The 17,794-nt window shown below is 47.0% G+C and overlaps 1 protein-coding gene across 1 annotated transcript in view; it reads left to right on the top strand.

The window, feature by feature from the left end:
* LOC119958322 (interferon-induced very large GTPase 1-like) overlaps positions 1-17,152 on the top strand; it is a 28,263-nt gene extending 11,111 nt beyond the window's left edge. Inside the window, exons 2-4 of the mRNA XM_038786761.1 lie at positions 7,046-7,370; positions 10,666-10,761; positions 11,614-17,152. Coding sequence (XP_038642689.1) covers positions 7,046-7,370; positions 10,666-10,761; positions 11,614-16,412 — 5,220 coding nt within the window. The 3' untranslated portion in view covers positions 16,413-17,152. The remainder of the gene's footprint in view (positions 1-7,045; positions 7,371-10,665; positions 10,762-11,613) is intronic.
* Positions 17,153-17,794: the final 642 nt, after the last annotated feature.

Below are 17,794 nucleotides of genomic sequence, written 5' to 3'. Positions count from 1 at the left end.
CGCGTCCGTAACGGAACCACACTCTTTTCCCTCCGCCGCCCTGCAATATGAAGCCGCCACGTCTTGCGGGGCTGCTGAGGGAAAAGACGCCAACTGCGAATGCGCGGGTTTGGTTTGTCCAACCTGCGCATGCGCGACTGACGTTATCGGCTGCGTTAACCAGCGTGATGCTTGACGTGCGGCCTTGACGACCGTCGTCAAGGCCACGCCGCCGTGACGCACTGGGCCGCGCTCCTAGCCCCTCCCAGGCGGGAGAATCGGCCCCGGAAGTGGGCGTGAAGGCTGCCGTGGGTCACGGCCTGTCCCACGGCAGCCTTTACGATTCTCGCATTTGCGGAGAATCTCGCCCTAGGGGTGGAATTCACCGCTCCCGTGGAAAATCGAGAAGGCCGTAGTGAACTCGGCCGAGGTTCACGACGGCCTCGGAGGCTGCTCCTCTCACCTGATTCACCCCCACCCGCTAGAAGTGGCGCTCCGTTATTCATGGCCGCCGGGCCTTGTCGCTGGCGTCAAGGCCCGGCACGCCATGAATGATGCGGCTGGCGTGCCTAATGACGTCAGCCACACATACGTAGGTTGGCCGGTGCCAACCCGCGCATGCGCGGTTACCATCTTCTCCTCCGCCGCCCCGCAAGACGTGGTGGCTTGATCTTGCGGGGCAGCGGAGGGGAAAGAGTGCGTCCCTTTGAGACGCCGGCCCGATGATCGGTGGGCACCGATCGCAGGCCAGTCCCCTCCCGAGCACGGTGTGGTTGCCGCCGTCGTGAACCGGTCGCGAACGGCAGGCCGCCCGGCCCATCCGGGTCGGAGAATCACCGGTCGCCGTGAAAAACGGCGAGTGCCAATTCTTCCGAGCGGGGGATGGGAGAATCGCGGGGGGCGCGTCTTGAGTCGCCTGGCCCTCCCGCGATTATCCCACCCGGCGTGGGGAGCGGAGAATCGCGCCCCAGTGACCTGGGTTCAATTCCAACTTTGGGTCACTGTCTGTGTGGAGTTTGCACGTTCTCCCCGTGTTTTCGTGGGTTTCCTCTGGGTGCTCTGGTTTCCTCTGTGGCCATCTAAAATGGCCTCCCGGAAAGAACGCTGGGAAAAATGGTCAAAGTCAGGGACAGACAGGCTGCAGCTTGCAGATACACAAAAGCTGCAGCTCAGACGTTTTTACCAGCCCAGGAAAAAGACCATCTCCAGGCCATCCCAGGAACCATAGATCTATCCTGTCAATCACACTTGTTTACCAGACACAGCGGCACCTAAACCCCTGCCCCCAACACTTCCAGTCATGGCTACTGCGTGCCCACCCCAAAATCGATGTGGCAGCCCCTGATTAGATTTGATTGATCAGAGTGATCGAGCCCTATCAATTGATTGATTTTGTGGCCAGAGAGCGGCCACAAAAATCCAAGCAGGTTAAAAAGGAGCTGCACCACCTTAGAATCGCTCTCTTGACTGCAGCTTCGACAACCAACAACAACAGTGGACCCTCCACCAGCCAAGAGGAAGACCATCCACAGAGGGACCAGAGACGAGGACGCAGACAACCATCAACAGACATCCAGTACTGCCAGACTACAAGATTACAGATAAGGCCATATCTGCTCTGTACTTGCCAGTCACCTGGAAGTTAAGGTCTTTCTAGTGTATTAGGTTAGAGTTCAACTTGTGTGTGTGTGATTGACTAACATTAACTTTGTGTGTGTATAATAAACGATTATTGTATTAAGCAACTTGTGTGGACATTTGTCCATCGTATACGGGTTAAATACACACTGTGGTTCAGAAGGCACAATACCTCTCACAGTCCAAAGATATGCAGGTTAGGTGGATTGGCCAGGCTAAATTACCCTTGTCCAAAGATGTGCAGGTTAGGTGGAGTTACAGGGATAGGGCATATGGGTCTCGGTAGGGTGCTCTTTCAGAGGGTTGATGCAGATTCAATGCACTGTAGGGGTTCTATGGAAAGACATCCTCTGAGGAATTGTCCACTCATTGTGTTTATAAAGTAATCTTTTGGTATGGGTGCAAGTAGGGGGCAGTATTCAACTATTTCTGAAACAGAAACTATCGGCAGAATTCTCCCATCGGGAGACAAACAGCCGACGCCGGAGTGAAACCCGGAGTGTTTCATTCCGGTTTCGGAGGCCACTCCTCGCCCCCTATCCTCCCCCCCCCCCAGGGGGCTAGGAGCGGCGGCGCGTGAATCTCGGATCTCGGGCACCGGGCCTTGACGCTTGCATCAAAGCGGTGCGCCGGGAATGACGCGGCTGGTGACACCTAAGTGATGTCAGCCGCACATGCGCAGTTGTCGTCTTCCCCTCCGCTGCCCCACAAGACATGGCGGCTTGATCTTGCGGGGCAGTGGAGGGAAAAGAGTGCATCGTTTACAGACGCCGGCCCGACGATCGGTGGGCACCGATCGCGGGCCAGACATCTGCTGAGCACGTCCGTGGTGCTTGATCCTCCCTCCGCCCACCCACACAGAGGTCGCGCGCTGTTCATGCCGGCAGCGACCAGGTGTGGTTGGCGCCAGCGTGAACTGGTCGGGTTCGGCAGGAAGCTCAGCCCATCCGGGCCGGAGAATCGCCGGTCGCCGTGAGAAACTGCGATTCTCCGAGCGGCCTGTCGAAAAACGCGACACGCCATTTTGGGGGGGGGGAGGGTGGAAGAATCGCGGGGGGGGGGGGGGGGGGTGCCAGGGCGGTGTGATTCGCCCGGCCCTCCCGCGATTCTCCCCACCGGCGTGGGGTGCGGAGAATCACGCCCTATGGGTGGCGTGGTGGCACAGTGGTCAACACTGCTGCCTCACGGCTCCATGGGTCCGGGTTCGACCCCCGCCCTGGGTCACCATCCGTGTTTGCACATTCGCCCCATGTCTGTGTGGGCCTCACCCCCACAAACCCAAAGCTGTGCAGGATAGGTGTATTGGCCAGGCTAAATTGTCCCTTAAAAATAATGAATTGGGTACTTTAAATGTTCTGGGGGAAAAATGAAACGGAAACTATAATATTTACTGGAAAGCATGTGTGAAGCTGACATGTGATGGGCGGGTCCTAGGTAAACTATATAAGCTGTTGTGCAAATACTAATCATTCCAGCTGAGACGGTTTAGGTGAGTCCCTGATTTTTCTCTACTGAACTACTGGTTCTAGTTAAAATCAATGAATTTCATTTTAGTGGCGTCAGCGAGGTGGAAATCTCACAAAGATTTGTAAATTTGTTTAGTGATTTGTCACTGTGACTGAAGCAGCTGTCAGGATATTTTAATGGTGAGCTGCTGCTATACTTGTTCAGTAATGACAGTAAACTCACTCCTGGTAAGGTTAACAAACGTGAATGATAATTAGAGACAGAACACAGGGTTACACTGGTACAATTAGAAGAAGGCTCGAGTGAAGCATAAATGTCAGTTTGGACGGGTTACACCAAATAGCCTCTTTCTACACCGTGCGCTCGATGTAATCCTCTGTAATGTGGCTGTGTTTAATCAGAGACCAGGAACAGAGATAACAGAATTCAAACCACCAATGGATCAAATGGTTCATGTGAGGCAATTTGTTTTCTCCAACAGATTGCTCAGTGTCATAACCCTCACGGGAAAACCAGTCGAGCACCCCGTGAGACTTGTGGAGTAAGAGCTTCCCAGGTAGGATGACGGGAGGCAGAGGCCACACAGCTGGAGCTTGTTAGACGTGCGTATAAAGCCGGCCCGAGCGGGGCCCAGAGTTGTTGGTTATCCCAACAAGGACTGGATTGGGAGAGAGTGTCTGCCTTGGGCAGACTATTGTACATCGTTCAGTAAATCCACGGTCAAGTTAATAACCTCAGAATGGGGAGGTTACGTTGGAGCGGTACAAAACTTGGGTTAGGCCACAGCTGGGGTATTGTGTTCAGTTCCTGTTACCACTCTATAGGAAGGATGTGATTGCGCTGGAGGAGGTGCAGAGGAGATTCACCAGGATGCTGGCTGAGCTGGAGCGTCTCAGCTATGAGGAGAGGCTGGATAGGCCGGGGTTGTGTTCCTTAGAGCAGAGATGGCTGAGAGGGGACCTGATTAAGGTGTATAAGATTATGAAGGGTATGGCCTGGGTGGATAGGAAGCAGCTGTTCCCCTTAATTGAAGGATCAATAACGGGGCGGGCATAATTTAAAGGTGAGGGCCAGGAGGTTTCGGGGGAATTTGAGAAAAAAACCTTTTTGCCCAGACGGTGGTAAAAATCTGAAATGCACTGTCTGGGAGGGTAATAGAGGCAGAAAACCTTATACAGGCAGCAGGGTAGCATGGTGGTTAGCATAAATGCTTCACAGCTCCAGGGTCCCAGGTTCGATTCTCGGCTGGGTCACTGTCTGTGTGGAGTCTGCACGTCCTCCCCCTGTGTGCGTGGGTTTCCTCCGGGTGCTCCGGTTTCCTCCCACAGTCTAAAGATGTGCGGGTTAGGTGGATTGGCCATGCTAAATTGCCCGTAGTGTCCTAATTAAAGTAAGGTTAAGGGGGGGGTTGTTGGGTTACGGGTATAGGGCGGATACGTGGGTTTGAGTAGGGTGATCATGGCTCGGCACAACATTGAGGGCCGAAGGGCCTGTTCTGTGCTGTACTGTTCTATGTTCTTCTATGTTCTATGTATGTGGATGATTGAAATGTCACAAGTGCTGGAAAGCACGATTAATGTATATTTGGTGTAGTTTTATCGGTACAGCCAAAGGGCCTCCTCTGCACTGTATGACAGGTCTGCATCAGTGAACCAGCTCTCTCTTTCTGCCGTGATGTTTCTGATGTGATCATCAATTCACACGACACGTAGTTGGAAGTGAACAGTGGTTTTAATGATCTTACAATGGAGCCTGCCTGTGCCAAGATGAACTGGCAGACAGGCTCAGACTGCCAGGCTTTATACTTCCGGTTAGTGGGAGGAGCCATGGGCGGAGCCAAGTACAAACTCCTCATCTCCCCCTAGGGGCAGAGCCGCGCAACTGCTCGTATAACGAGTTTACACAGACACAGTACATCATATATAATAAGTGTGAATTATACGGACTGTGATTCACCAGTTTCTATCTTCATTGTGTTAGAATTGCAGTACGTGCAGTACTGTACAAGCCCAGTGTCTCAAAACTGGGAACTTTGGGGCTGAGTCTGTGCCAGATTTTGGATCTTCCCTGCTCTGAGGAGAGGTGGTTTGGGTTGGATAGGATTGGGTATTTATTCATTCCTGGAGTGTGGGTGTCACTGGACAGGCAAGCCATTTATTGCCCATCCTAATTGCCTTTGAATATTGAGGGGTGTTTTTTTTAAGCAAGGATTCCAAAGAGCAGTTTCAAAATAAGTAGAGGCAATGCTGCAAGATAATCTACAAAATTCTTTGGACCAATATGACTTTGCCGGAAACATGGCAGAAGCTGTTTTGCATGTGTATAAGTTCCTGCTGCTCTGCAATGAAAGTCTGTTGGATTTGGATTTGATTTATTATCATGTGTACCAAGGTACAGTGAAAAGTATTGTTCTGCGTACAGTCCAGATAGATAGTTCCATACATTAAAAAATACGATAGATGCACAATGTAAGTACATTGACTTTGGGTGAAGCATACAGAATGCATTACTACTCAGTAAAGAAGATGTGCGGAGAGATCAGTTCAGTCCATAAGTGGGTCGTTTAGTAGTCTGGTAACAGCGGGGAAGGAGCTGTTTTTAAATCTGTCAGCGCGTGTTCTCAGGGTTTTGTATCTCCTGCCCTATGGAAGAAGTTGGAAGAGAGAATATCCTGGTTGGGAGGGGTCCTTGATTATGCTGTCCACTTTCCCAAGGCAGCGGGAGGTGTAGATGGAGTCAATGGATGGGAGGCAGGTTCGTGTGATGGACTGGGCTGTGTTCACGACTCTCTGTAGTTTCTTGCGGTCTTGGGCCAAACAGTTGCCATTCCAGGCTGTGATGCAGGCCGATAGGATGCTTTCTATGGTGTATCTGTAAAAATTGGTAACAGTCAATGTGGACATGCCGAATTTCCTTAATCTCCTAAGGAAGTATCGGTGCTGTTGTGCTTTCTTGGTCGTAGCGTCAACATGGGTGGACCAGGACAGATTGTTGGTGATGTGCACACCTAGAAATTTGAAACTGTTAACTATCTCTACCTCCACAAACAGGGGTGTATCAATTCCTGAAGTCAATGACCAGCTCTTTAGTTTTGCTGTCGTTGAGGGAGAGATTGTTGTTGTTGCACCACTCCACTAGGTTCGCTATCTCCCTCCTATACTCCGACTCATTGTTGTTCAAGATCTGATCCACTACGGTCGTGTCATCAGCAAACCTGTAGATGGAGTTGGAGCCAAATGGAGCTGGAGCCAAATTGGTGCAGCTCCAAGGATTTCCCAGCTACACAAATAGACCAAAGATGTCAGCCAGCAACCAAAGCCACGCAGGTTATAAGCCGGCTAAAAAATTCCCATTTTTCAGGTCTCACTGGTTTTCCAATAGCCAGGTTTGAGACACTTTACCTGTAAGTGAAATTTATCAGGAGCACTGTACTGTCACTATACTGTAAGTGGGACAGACTGCCGTTAAGAAGAGCAGAGCTGGCTGTCTCTAACATGAGCTCTCTCCGCGAAAGCCGCTCACCCCCCCCCCCCCCCCCCCAGTTGAGTGCTTAGGCAGCCAGCACTGCAAACTTTTGTTCGCTCCAAAGCTACAATCAAGCTTGCGTGCTGCCCAGCTCCAGAGCAGTGGGCATTGACAGATTACGAACTGCGGTTCAAGAAGGTGGCTCAGTATTGCCTTTTCAAGAGAGATTAGGGATGGGCAATAAATTCTGGCCTTGCCTGTGATGTCCACATCACATTAATATATATATATATATCTATATATTTATAAATCACAGTTCAAATGGTACTAATTTATTATTTGTCACTGGCACTATGGGAATATTATTCTGAATCTGTGGCTAGGAATCAGATTTTACAATATCATAACAGATACGAATGCAACACAGAATGTTTCCAAGTTACATCCTTTCAAAATATAATGGCTGTTCAGCTAATCACGTTGCATTTCCTTGTAGGTGTTGCTATTTGGCTGGAGAATGGCTGGAGAACACAGTCCGTCAGAGATCGTACGTAAAATGCGTAGAAAGCTCATGAACGTTCTTCAAGAACGACCAAACATCATCCTTGATGAGTTGGATGCGACACTTATCATCACAAGTGATGAGTACAATCAGATAGATGGGATCGCCGACCCCATGGCAAAAATCAGAAAACTCATAAACGTTGTGATTGAGAAGGGAGAGGAAAGTTGTGAGAACTTTCTCGGGGTTCTGCAAAGCTTACGGAGTGAACTCCCGGGATTGGATGATGTACTGTCTGACTTTAATCCTGCAACAAGAGGCAAGTGTTTTCATTTACTAACTTAACAATTCGATTGCAAGATTACAGTGAGAGCTTGTGTCCTTCCTAGTGGCACATTTATTGGCAGAGTGCATTTCATCAGGCAGGAGGGGACCCTGACCACTTCCCACCTCTACAGAAACTTGCTATTATACCAGATGTGGACGAGGAGCTGCCATATGGGGGGCATGACAAGCAAACCCGTATGGGGTTTCTTGTAGATTCCCAGAGTGATGTGCCCTACGTCCAAAGGCACTCAGTTCTTGATTGAGGACTCTGGCATCGGAACGGGGAGGAACTTGCTGAGAACCATCCCCCTGCCCTTACTGCTAACCCCTATCCCCTCCCAACCCCCCACAACACACCTCCTGCCATCACTCTCCTGTGGCTCTGAACAAAGAAAAACCAAAGAACAGAACAAAGAACAATACAGCACAGGAACAGGCCCTTCGGCCCTCCAAGCCTGCACTGACCATGGTACCTGCCTAAACTAAAACCGTCTGCACTTACGGAATCCTTATCCTTCCATTCCCACCCCATTCATAGATTTGTCTACATGTCCCTTAAATGCCCACCACCTCCCCAGGCAGTGCGTTCCATATATTTACCACCCTGTGTAAAAAAACTTGCCTCGTACATTTGTTCTAAACGTTTCCCCGTGCACTTTAAACCTATGTCCCCTAGTACTTGACTCTCCTACCCTAGGAAAGAGCATCTGACTATCCACTCTGTCCATGCCACTCATAATCTTGTAGACCTCTATCAGGTCACCTCTCAACCTCCTTCATTCCAGTGAGAACAGACCGAGTTTATCAAACCTCTCCTCACAGCTAATGCCCTCCATACTAGGCAACATCCTAGTAAACCGCTTTTGTACCTTCTCCAAAGCATTCACATCCTTTTGGTAGTGTGGCGACCAGAATTATACACACTATTCCAAATGAGGCCTGACTAAGGTACTGTATAGCTGCAATATGACTTGCCAATTTTTATATTCAATGCCCGACTAATGAAGGCGAGCATGCCATATGCCTTCTTGACCACCTTATCCACATGCGTTGCCACTTTCAGTGATCAGTGGACATGCACGCCCAGATCTCTCTGCCTGTCAGTACTCACAAGAGTTCTCCCATTTACTGTGTAATTCCTACATGCATTGGACCTTCCAAAGTGCATTACCTCACACTTGTCCAGATTAAACTCCATCTGCCATTTCTCCGCCCTAGGCTCCAACCAGTTTGTATCCCGCTGTATCCTCTGACAATCCTCAACTCCACCAATTTTTGTGTCGTCTGCGAACTTACTAATCAGACCAGCTACATTTTCTTCCAAATTATTTATATACACCACAAACAACAAAGGTCCCAGAACTGACCCCTGTGGAACGCCGCTAATCACAGCTTCCATTCAGAAAAGCACCCTTCTACTGCTACCCTCGGTCTTCTGGCTTCTATAGAACAAGCCAGTTCTATATCCAACTTGCCAGCTCTCCTCTGAGCCCATGTGACTTCACCTTTTGAACCATTCTACCATGAGGTACCTTGTCAAAGGCTTTACTGAAGTCCATGGAGACAACATTGACTGCCTTTTCCTCATCTATCATCATTGCCACTTCCTCAAAAAACTCAATCAAACTAGTGAGGCACGCCTCCCCTTCACAAAGTCATGCTGTCCATCACTAATAAGTCCATTTGTTTCCAAATGTGAGTAAATCCTGTCTCTAAGAATCTTTTCCAATAATTTCCCTACCACTGACCTAAGGCTCATTGGCCTATAATTTCCTGGATAATCCCTGCTGCACTTCTTCAACAATGGAACAACATTGGCTACTCTCCAGTCTTCTGGAACTTCACCTGCAGCCAATGAGAATACAAAGATTACTGTCAAGGCCGCAGCAATTTCTGCAGCATTCTGGGATAGATCTCATCAGGCCCTGGGAACATATCTACTTTAATGCTTTTTAAGTAGCCCAACACCTCCTCTTTATTAATATCAACATGACTCAGAATATATACACACTCTACCCTATACTCCTCATCCACGAAGCCCTTCTCTTTGATGAATACTGAGGCAAAGAATTAATTTAGTATCTCGCCCATTTCCTCTGGTTCCATACATAGATTCCCTCCAATATCCTTGAGTGGACTAACCCTTTCTCTGGCTACCCTATTGCTCTTTACATATGTATAAAACACCGTAGGATTTTGTCAATGGCATTTCATGACCACTTTTAGCCTTCCTAGCTCTTATCTTAAGTTCCTTCCTACTTGCTTTATATTCTTCAAGGGCTTCATCTGTCCTAAGCCTTTTAGACCTTACGAATGCTTCCTTTTTCTTTTTGACAAGATTCATAATATCCCTCGTTATCCAGGGTTCCCCATACTTGTCACCCTTATCTTTCGTCCTCACAGGTACATGCCGGTCCTGAATTCTAATCAACTGACATTTGAAAGCCTCCCACATGCCGGGTGTTGATTTTCCCTCAAGCAGCCTCGCCCAGTCAACACTCTCCAGATCCTGCCTATTGCTGCACTGTCCCCCAGTCTAACACCTTCACCTGAGGACCACTCTTGTCCTTTTCCGCGCCGGACATGGCGGAGCCTTACAGGGGCCGGCGCGGAGGGAAAGAGTGCCCCACAGCAGAGGCGTGCCCGCAGATTGGTGGGCCCCGATCGCAGGCCAGGCCACAATGGGGCCCTCCCCCCCCCCCCCGGGGCTGGATCTCCCCGCGACCCCCCCCCCCCCCCCCCGAGGACTCCGCAGGCCGCACTCAGAGCCAGGTCCCGCCGGTATAGGCCTTGCGTATTTCACACTGGCGGGGCTAGCCACAAACGGGTGGCCGCTTGGCCCATCAGGGCCTGGAGAACCGCCAGGGGGAGCCACTGCCAACGGCCCCCTACCGGCTTGACGCGATCCCCGCCCCCGCCAAAAAACTGGCGCCAAAGAATTCGGCAACCGGCGTTGGAGCGGGAGTCATGCCCCCCCCCCCCCCCCCCCCGATTCTCCAACCCAGCAGGAGGTCGGAGAATCCCGCCCCTTATTTCCCAGTTATACTGGTGTTCCATTTAAGGTATACACGACCAGTTCAGACCAGTGTCCTTTTTCCCAGTTTTTATTGTTTCTTAGTTCAAGGTATATGAAGTTACGCTGCATGAGCCATTACCCCACTGAATGGTAGAACAGGCTAGACGGGTAAATGGTCTCCTCCTGTTCCGATATTCCTTACTTCCTGGGGAAGTAGCTCCATTTCAATGCATTGTACAATTTACAAGAACTGCTTGTACTCCTCATTCAGGTGAATCTTGGCACACTAATGTAATCGGCACTCCTGCTGCTGAGCGGCCTTTGCCCGATCGAGAACAAAGAAACAAAGAAAGAATGGGAAAAAAAGGTACATTGTTCAACAAATCACCGAGGCAACAAATAACAACTTATGATGTTGACTGATCTGGGTCTGTTGTGTTGTGCAAAGGTTTTACTACGCTCTGTACAATGGTGGGGTTGCTCACGAATCAGGTCGCTTTACCCAACCCACTGGTTCACATACTGGATCACTGGGTCAATGCACTGAGCCTTAGTTAAGCGAATCAGACAATGGATATGCTTGTGTTCGTAGCAAGCCCATTCTCGTTTTAATTCTTGATGCTGAAACTCGCATAAAGCAACTTCTCGCGATCACAGGGCTTCTTGTGCTTTAGAAATGTAAATTGAAGAGTCATTCCATTTGCAGGGTTAAGTGGGACTTTGACTTATTTACTGTCAACTGAATTCTGAAAAGCTGCCTTATGAAGAGAGATTGGATAGACTGGGGTGGTTTTCCTTGGAGCAGAGGAGACTGAGGGGCGACATGATTGAGATATATAAAATTGAGGGGCATAGATAGAGTAGACAGGAAGAAATCTTTCCCCTTAGGGGAGGGATCAATGACCAGGAGGCAGAGATTTAAGGTGAGGGGCAGGAGGTTTAGAGGGGATGTGAGAAAAAATGGGGGGTGGAGGCAGAAACCGTCATTACATTTAAGAAGGATTTCGATGTGCATTTGCGATCCCAAGGAGGATAAGGGTATGGGCCAAGTGCTGGGAATTGGGATTAGAATAGTTGGGTGGTTTTTGCCCAGCGCAGACTTGATGGGCCGAAGGGCCTTTTCTGTGCTGTATGACTCTAATTTATCAGGGCAATCTCTACTCATAAATTTGGTGTAACTCAGTGTAATTATGAATCTTTGAGAAACTATAATATTCAGTTTTGGGATGTACAGTGTGTGTTTACTTTCATACCAGAAACATTATTTTTATTTCTTATTTCACAGTCAAAAAAAAGAATTTTCAGGAAGTGATTTCCAAGCTGAAACTACAGAGATACTTCCGAAAGAAACTTTCTTTGAGCAAAATTCTTGAAATTGGCCCAGAAACCATGGTTTGTGCAAAGCCTCAAAGCTCCCGAGACATACCGTGGTATTTTCTAAAGAAACTTATGATTCTGAACCTAACAGCCAGAAACATCAGATGCTTAGCAGATATTCCTCGGGACGAAACAGCAGCTGTTGATGAAACAGACTTTTCCAAACTTTTTGATATCCCGGGGAAAGCTGCTGCTGATTCGTGCAATCCCCTGGATGTCATTACCGCGATTTTCCTTTGCTCTGATAGCTTCTTGCAGCAAGAGATGCTGACGAAGATGTCCATGTGTCAGTTTGCTTTGCCTCTCTTATTGCCAGATTACAGTAAGGACAGCATCACCCTATTGCTGTGGGCCATGCGTTTCATTGTGAAAAAGTGGAGACCTCAGTCACTGGAAGAGAGTAAAGGATTCAAAGAGGCAATTATGGCAACCACTCCGATGCACGTGATTTCATTTCTTCGCCTGGGCAGGTGCAGTACATCCAAATCAAAGGTTCTTAATGAGGTGCTAAGTAACCCACACCACCATCACAATTTCTTTATCACTCGCAGCATGGAATGTGGTGACATTCCTCGTAAAATTTCAGATGGTCTCGTTGAGTTCTGCTGGTATCTCCCTTGTGGTAAGAGGAATATTGATATCTTCACAGAACCCCTTCTTATTGCCAATCTCCGTGGGGATGCAAGTGTGCTGGACTCCCAAGTTCCCTTCTTGGCTCAGGTATCCTCAGCAGTCTTTATATTTGTCGATCAGATCGGTACTGATGAGTTTGCATTCCTGGAATCCATTGCAGAATTGCAAACACAATACTTCCTGATCCTGAATCCACAACCTGATCAAGGGGAGATGACGAGCAGCTTTCTCCAGAAACTCGCTCCATTAATGAAACTGGAACGAAATCATATCATCATCAAAAATCAAAACATGAATGCATCAGAGTTTGTTGGAGAAATTCAGTCGAGAATAAATAGCATTTTGAGAGATGTGACTGACCTGATGAGTATTGAGGAAATGGCTGCTGGTGCTCGTGAGTTAGAGATATGTGTCGATGAAGATGAACCAAGGTGCCAACATGCAAAAGAAGTGGCTGAGGAAATTACTGATGCCATAAAAGACATGCAAAGTGTAGCAGAGTACAAAATCAAAAAATTACCTTTACAAGGAGAGCTCTGGAAAAAATGGTCCAAGCTCGGCAAGGAGCTTTGTCGTCAGAGAAAGCGTGGAGATAAGGCTGTTGAAATGTACAACAGTGAACTCAGACTTGAACAAACAAATCTGCGGAAGAAACAGCTGGAGTATGATATTACTGAAAACCTTTCTGAGTTTGTCGCTGAAATGGTACAGATGAAAAAAGATGAAAAACACTTTTTCCTGAAATGGATCAAATATCTTCTCGATGCCATTGCACGACAAGAGCTTTCTCAATTACGTGAGATTTATAAACAACAGTATAAAGATTCCCCTGGTGCAAGTGAAAAGCTCATGGAACTCGACAAACAAATATCGGACAGTTCTCTGGGGCTAGAACATTTCATGCGAGAAATCGGACAGATTTATGAAGCAGAGGCCACTTTAGTTCAGGAACATATTCTGTCAGGATGTAATTCCCAGTACACAGCACTTCCCAGCATCGCTGCTGATCTTATGTTGGATGGTTTTCCACTTGAACTTTTAGATGGTGACACTTCCAGCATATCTGAACAGTGGGTCAGTGCTGTGCTCACAAACCTTTCGAAGAAACTAGGACCAGATACTAGAATAGTTGTTTTAACGGTACTGGGTGTTCAGAGCACAGGGAAGTCTACTCTCTTGAACACAATGTTTGGGTTGCAGTTTGCAGTGAGCAGTGGGAGATGTACAAGAGGAGCCTTCATGCAGTTGATTAAAATTACAGGAGATCTGAAAGAGGAGATTGGAAGTGAGTACCTCATGATTATTGACACGGAAGGGTTAAAAGCTCCAGAACTGGCAAAGCTGGAGGACAGCCATGAACATGACAATGAGCTCGCAACTCTGGTTGTTGGATTGAGTGACGTTACGTTGGTCAACATGGCCATGGAAAACTCTTCCGAAATGAAGGACATCTTGCAGATCGTGGTGCACGCCTTCCTGAGGATGAAAGAAGTCGGGCACAAACCAAACTGTCAGTTCATTCATCAAAACGTGGGAGAAGTGTCAGCGCACGACCAGAACATGAGAGACAGGAAACACCTCCTGGATCAGTTAAATGAAATGACAAGGGCGGCAGCAAAGATGGAGAAGAAAGAAAATATGTTCACAACATTTTCGGATGTCATGGAATACGATCCTGAAAAGAACAACTGGTACATTCCAGGTCTGTGGCACGGTGTTCCTCCCATGGCACCAGTAAACACTGGCTACAGCGAAAATATATTTGAGCTGAAAAAATATCTGTTTGATTTATTTAAACAGCGCAAAGTAACCAAAAAACCATTTACAATTCACCAATTCACAGAATGGATGAAAAGTTTATGGAATGCTGTCAAATATGAAAATTTCATTTTCAGTTTCAGAAACAGTCTGGTGGCAGATGCTTACTGCCAGCTCAGTTTGAAGTACGCAGAGTGGGAGTGGCAGTTTAGGAAAATCATGCATTTCTGGGTTGAAAAGGCTGAGAATAATATCGACAATCATCCACTGAATCAGCTTGATGATTTGTATCAGACTCTGATTCAAGAATCAAATACTGTCCTCCAGACTCAAAGACAAAAGATTCTCAATCATCTGGAAGAATATTTCAACAGCAAAGTAGAGAACATCCACCTTGTGGAGAAATTCAAAACTGATTTCACCTTGAGTGCTGAGAGCTTGCGAAATGAGCTTGAGATTTACAGCAAGCAGAAATGTGACAATGCAATTCAGAGACGCAAAGGCATGGACAAACTGGTTAACATACAGATGGAATATCAGGAAAATATTCAGAGACAGGTCAATGAACTTTTACAAAGTTGTAACCAATCAGAGATTAAACTCGATGATATTCTTCTGCAGGAACAGTTTGAAAAGATGTGGAGAGACAGGATAAAACCACTGCAGGGAATGTCATTCCAAAAACAGAATATTGAAGCGGAGTTTGAAAATCAACTGAGACAAAGTCTAAGCCTTCGGGCTAGTGCCGTGTGTCAGAGATTGGCTGTAGCTGGAAAACTGTCTACAAAAGGAAAGGGTCCCTTTGTAGTTATCAAGGATCATATAACAAAGCATTGTTTACACAAAGTTTGGGAGTTCTTCACAAGACCAGGTCGGAATGAATTGCAAATGTTTACAGATGTTTTAATAAAAAACTCTGAGGTATTTGCACAGGATAAGGTTAAAGCAAAAGTTGATTTTGATCAAACCTACTGTCAGATGTTGCTGAAAACAATTGATAAAAATTTACACAAAGAAAACAATAACTTTCACACTAATGCTAACTTTGAGGTGGATCTAAAGCTGCATATATGTGGACGCGTCCTGCCGATTTTCCAAAAGATGCACCAAGATTTCTTTAGAGAGAATGATCCACTGACTCGACTGGAAGAAATGAAAAGTGCTTACTTTTCCACATTTAAAGATCTTTACCAGGAGAAAGATCAAAGTCAGAAAAGGGCCCAAGCTCTGTGCAGTAACTGCCTCCAACCAGCACTTCAGAATGCCACTGACAAAAGGCTTGGTGTGGAGATTGTTGAAGATGTAAAAGCCAGTTGTACAAACCATGAATTGAGCAGCAGAGCGTATCTCCAAGCTGTGATTTTACTGGAATTGCTGGAAGAACACTGTGTGGAAAATTACATTCAGTACATTACAAACTATAAAGACTTTGCAAAACAGTGGATCAGGGAAAGAATAATCAAGAATTACACAGAAGGAACTAAACTTGCAGCGATTGCCACAAAAATAATCCAAGCTCTGATACGAAAGACAAAAGATGCCATAGAACAAGCAATGGCGACTGAGAAGGAAAATGTGTCAGAATTTTTGACAGAATTCTGTGATATTTTGAAGGATGATTTTGTGATTGACAAGGGGAGTTTGGAAATTGTCATCTTTCAAAATGCCACCAAAGCCAGCGAGTTTGCAGCTGATGTTACTGCAGCCCTGGATGACGTGGAGCTGAATCTCATATTGGGCTTCAACGAAGATTGTGACATCAAGGAAATTCTGCCTCGCCTCCCAGTGAAGCCAGATGAAGAGATCTTCCGCCAAGTCCTCGGCTGTGGGAAGATGTGCCCCTTCTGTGGAGTTCCTTGTGAACGAGGAGGCTCAGGACACAAGGAGCATTTTGCTGCAACACATCGGCCCAAGGGTCTGAATGGGTATCACCATATTTCCAGCGAAAAGCTTTCAGTAACAGTGTGCACTTCTTCAGTGGCATCTGATGGTTCATTCCGCTGTGCAGCAACACAATATGAATTTCACCCCTACAAAGCCTACCGCAGTGTAAATGATTATTACGCCTCCTGGAATATTCCACCAGACACCAGCATCCAATCAGCAGCCTACTGGAAATATGTCCTGTGTATCTTTAATAAAGAGTTTGCTGAGGCTTACAATACCAAAAAGGCCGATATCCCCGCTGACTGGAAAACTATACAAAAAGAAACTATAAAAGCGGAGATAAAGAAAACATACAGTATGTGATCAGAAATATTAGATAACTGGAACGAGATGAAATACACACCAATCAGACACTGACTCTCAATACTATTTACAATAATTCAGTCACAGCAGAACACTAACTCCACTCCTTCATGTGAGGATTGTCATCATCAGACAGGACTCAGGGTTAATTAACCAATCTTTCACAAAACCAGAAAGCAAAGAATTGTCTGAAATAATACTGTGGTGAATGTATTCGCCTAATGCATGTATGATACTGTGACCTATGACCTATGTCCTGGAAGTGGTGATACGAGCTGCTTCCAGGTACTGCATTGTAACCCCAGTGGGCTCCGCCTCTGGCTCCGTCTTCACCGGGGCCACATATAGACCGGCTGCTTGTGGGCGGCATTCATCTGTACAACTGGCTAGGCAAGTTCATGATTAATAAGGCCTAATGTTCACTCGCTCTCTCTGCCTCTCGGTGAATTGAAGGTATATCAAATACAAAGAATACTACTGAGCTGAACTGTCTCATTTGTTAGTTTACAAGAGTCAATTGCCCATCTCAGCATCAATATTTATCCCAGTGAGTATAATTTTCTTGAAATGCATTTTTTATATTCTGGCTGCATTTCCTTGAAGGTATCCCCAGTAAGATTGTGGCAGAATAATGATCAAATTAAGATATGTTGCAGTGAGTAGAACCAATTCAATGTGTCATCATTCTGAAAGCTATTTGTATTATCCTGAAATGCTTCAATAAAGTTTATAATGCATCATCTTGTGTCCTGTTTAGCCTCCATTTGTGCCCTGTTTTACTTAATGTTGAGCACAGTAAGAAGTCTTACAACACCAGGTTAAAGTCCAACAGGTTTGTTTCAAACACGAGCTTTCGGAGCACGGCTCCTTCTTCAGGTGCTCCGAAAGCTCGTGTTTGAAACAAACCTGTTGGACTTTAACCTGGTGTTGTAAGACTTCTTACTGTGCTCACCCCAGTCCAACGCCGGCATCTCCACATCATTACTTAATGTTGTTTTGCATTCCTACTGGTAACAAATAAGAGCTATAGGCTGCCTACTGTTCTCGAGATGTTGGGGGAAAGGCTGAGCATTTATTGCCCTTTCCTAATTGACCCAAGGAGTTTGAGTGAAGGCGAGTATCCAGCAGAGGGCAGCAGAGCAGAGCTACTGATCAGCTGTTCTGGGGAAATTTGCATACGTGCAGTGCGGTCAGCCTAAGTTGAAGGTGGTTTGTGGAGGGGCTGTTGTCAAGGGACTCAATAGTCAGGGGCACAGATAGGAGATTTTGTGGGAGCGAGAGAGACTCACGTTTGGTATGTTGCCTCCCAGGTGCAAGGGTACGTGATGTCTCGGATCGTGTTTTCCGGGTCCTTAAGGGGGAGGGGGAGCAGCCCCAAGTCG

Source organism: Scyliorhinus canicula, chromosome 29 (genome assembly GCF_902713615.1).
Source record: "Scyliorhinus canicula chromosome 29, sScyCan1.1, whole genome shotgun sequence".
Taxonomy (NCBI): domain Eukaryota; kingdom Metazoa; phylum Chordata; class Chondrichthyes; order Carcharhiniformes; family Scyliorhinidae; genus Scyliorhinus; species Scyliorhinus canicula.
This window is presented reverse-complemented; position numbering and strand designations above follow the sequence as displayed.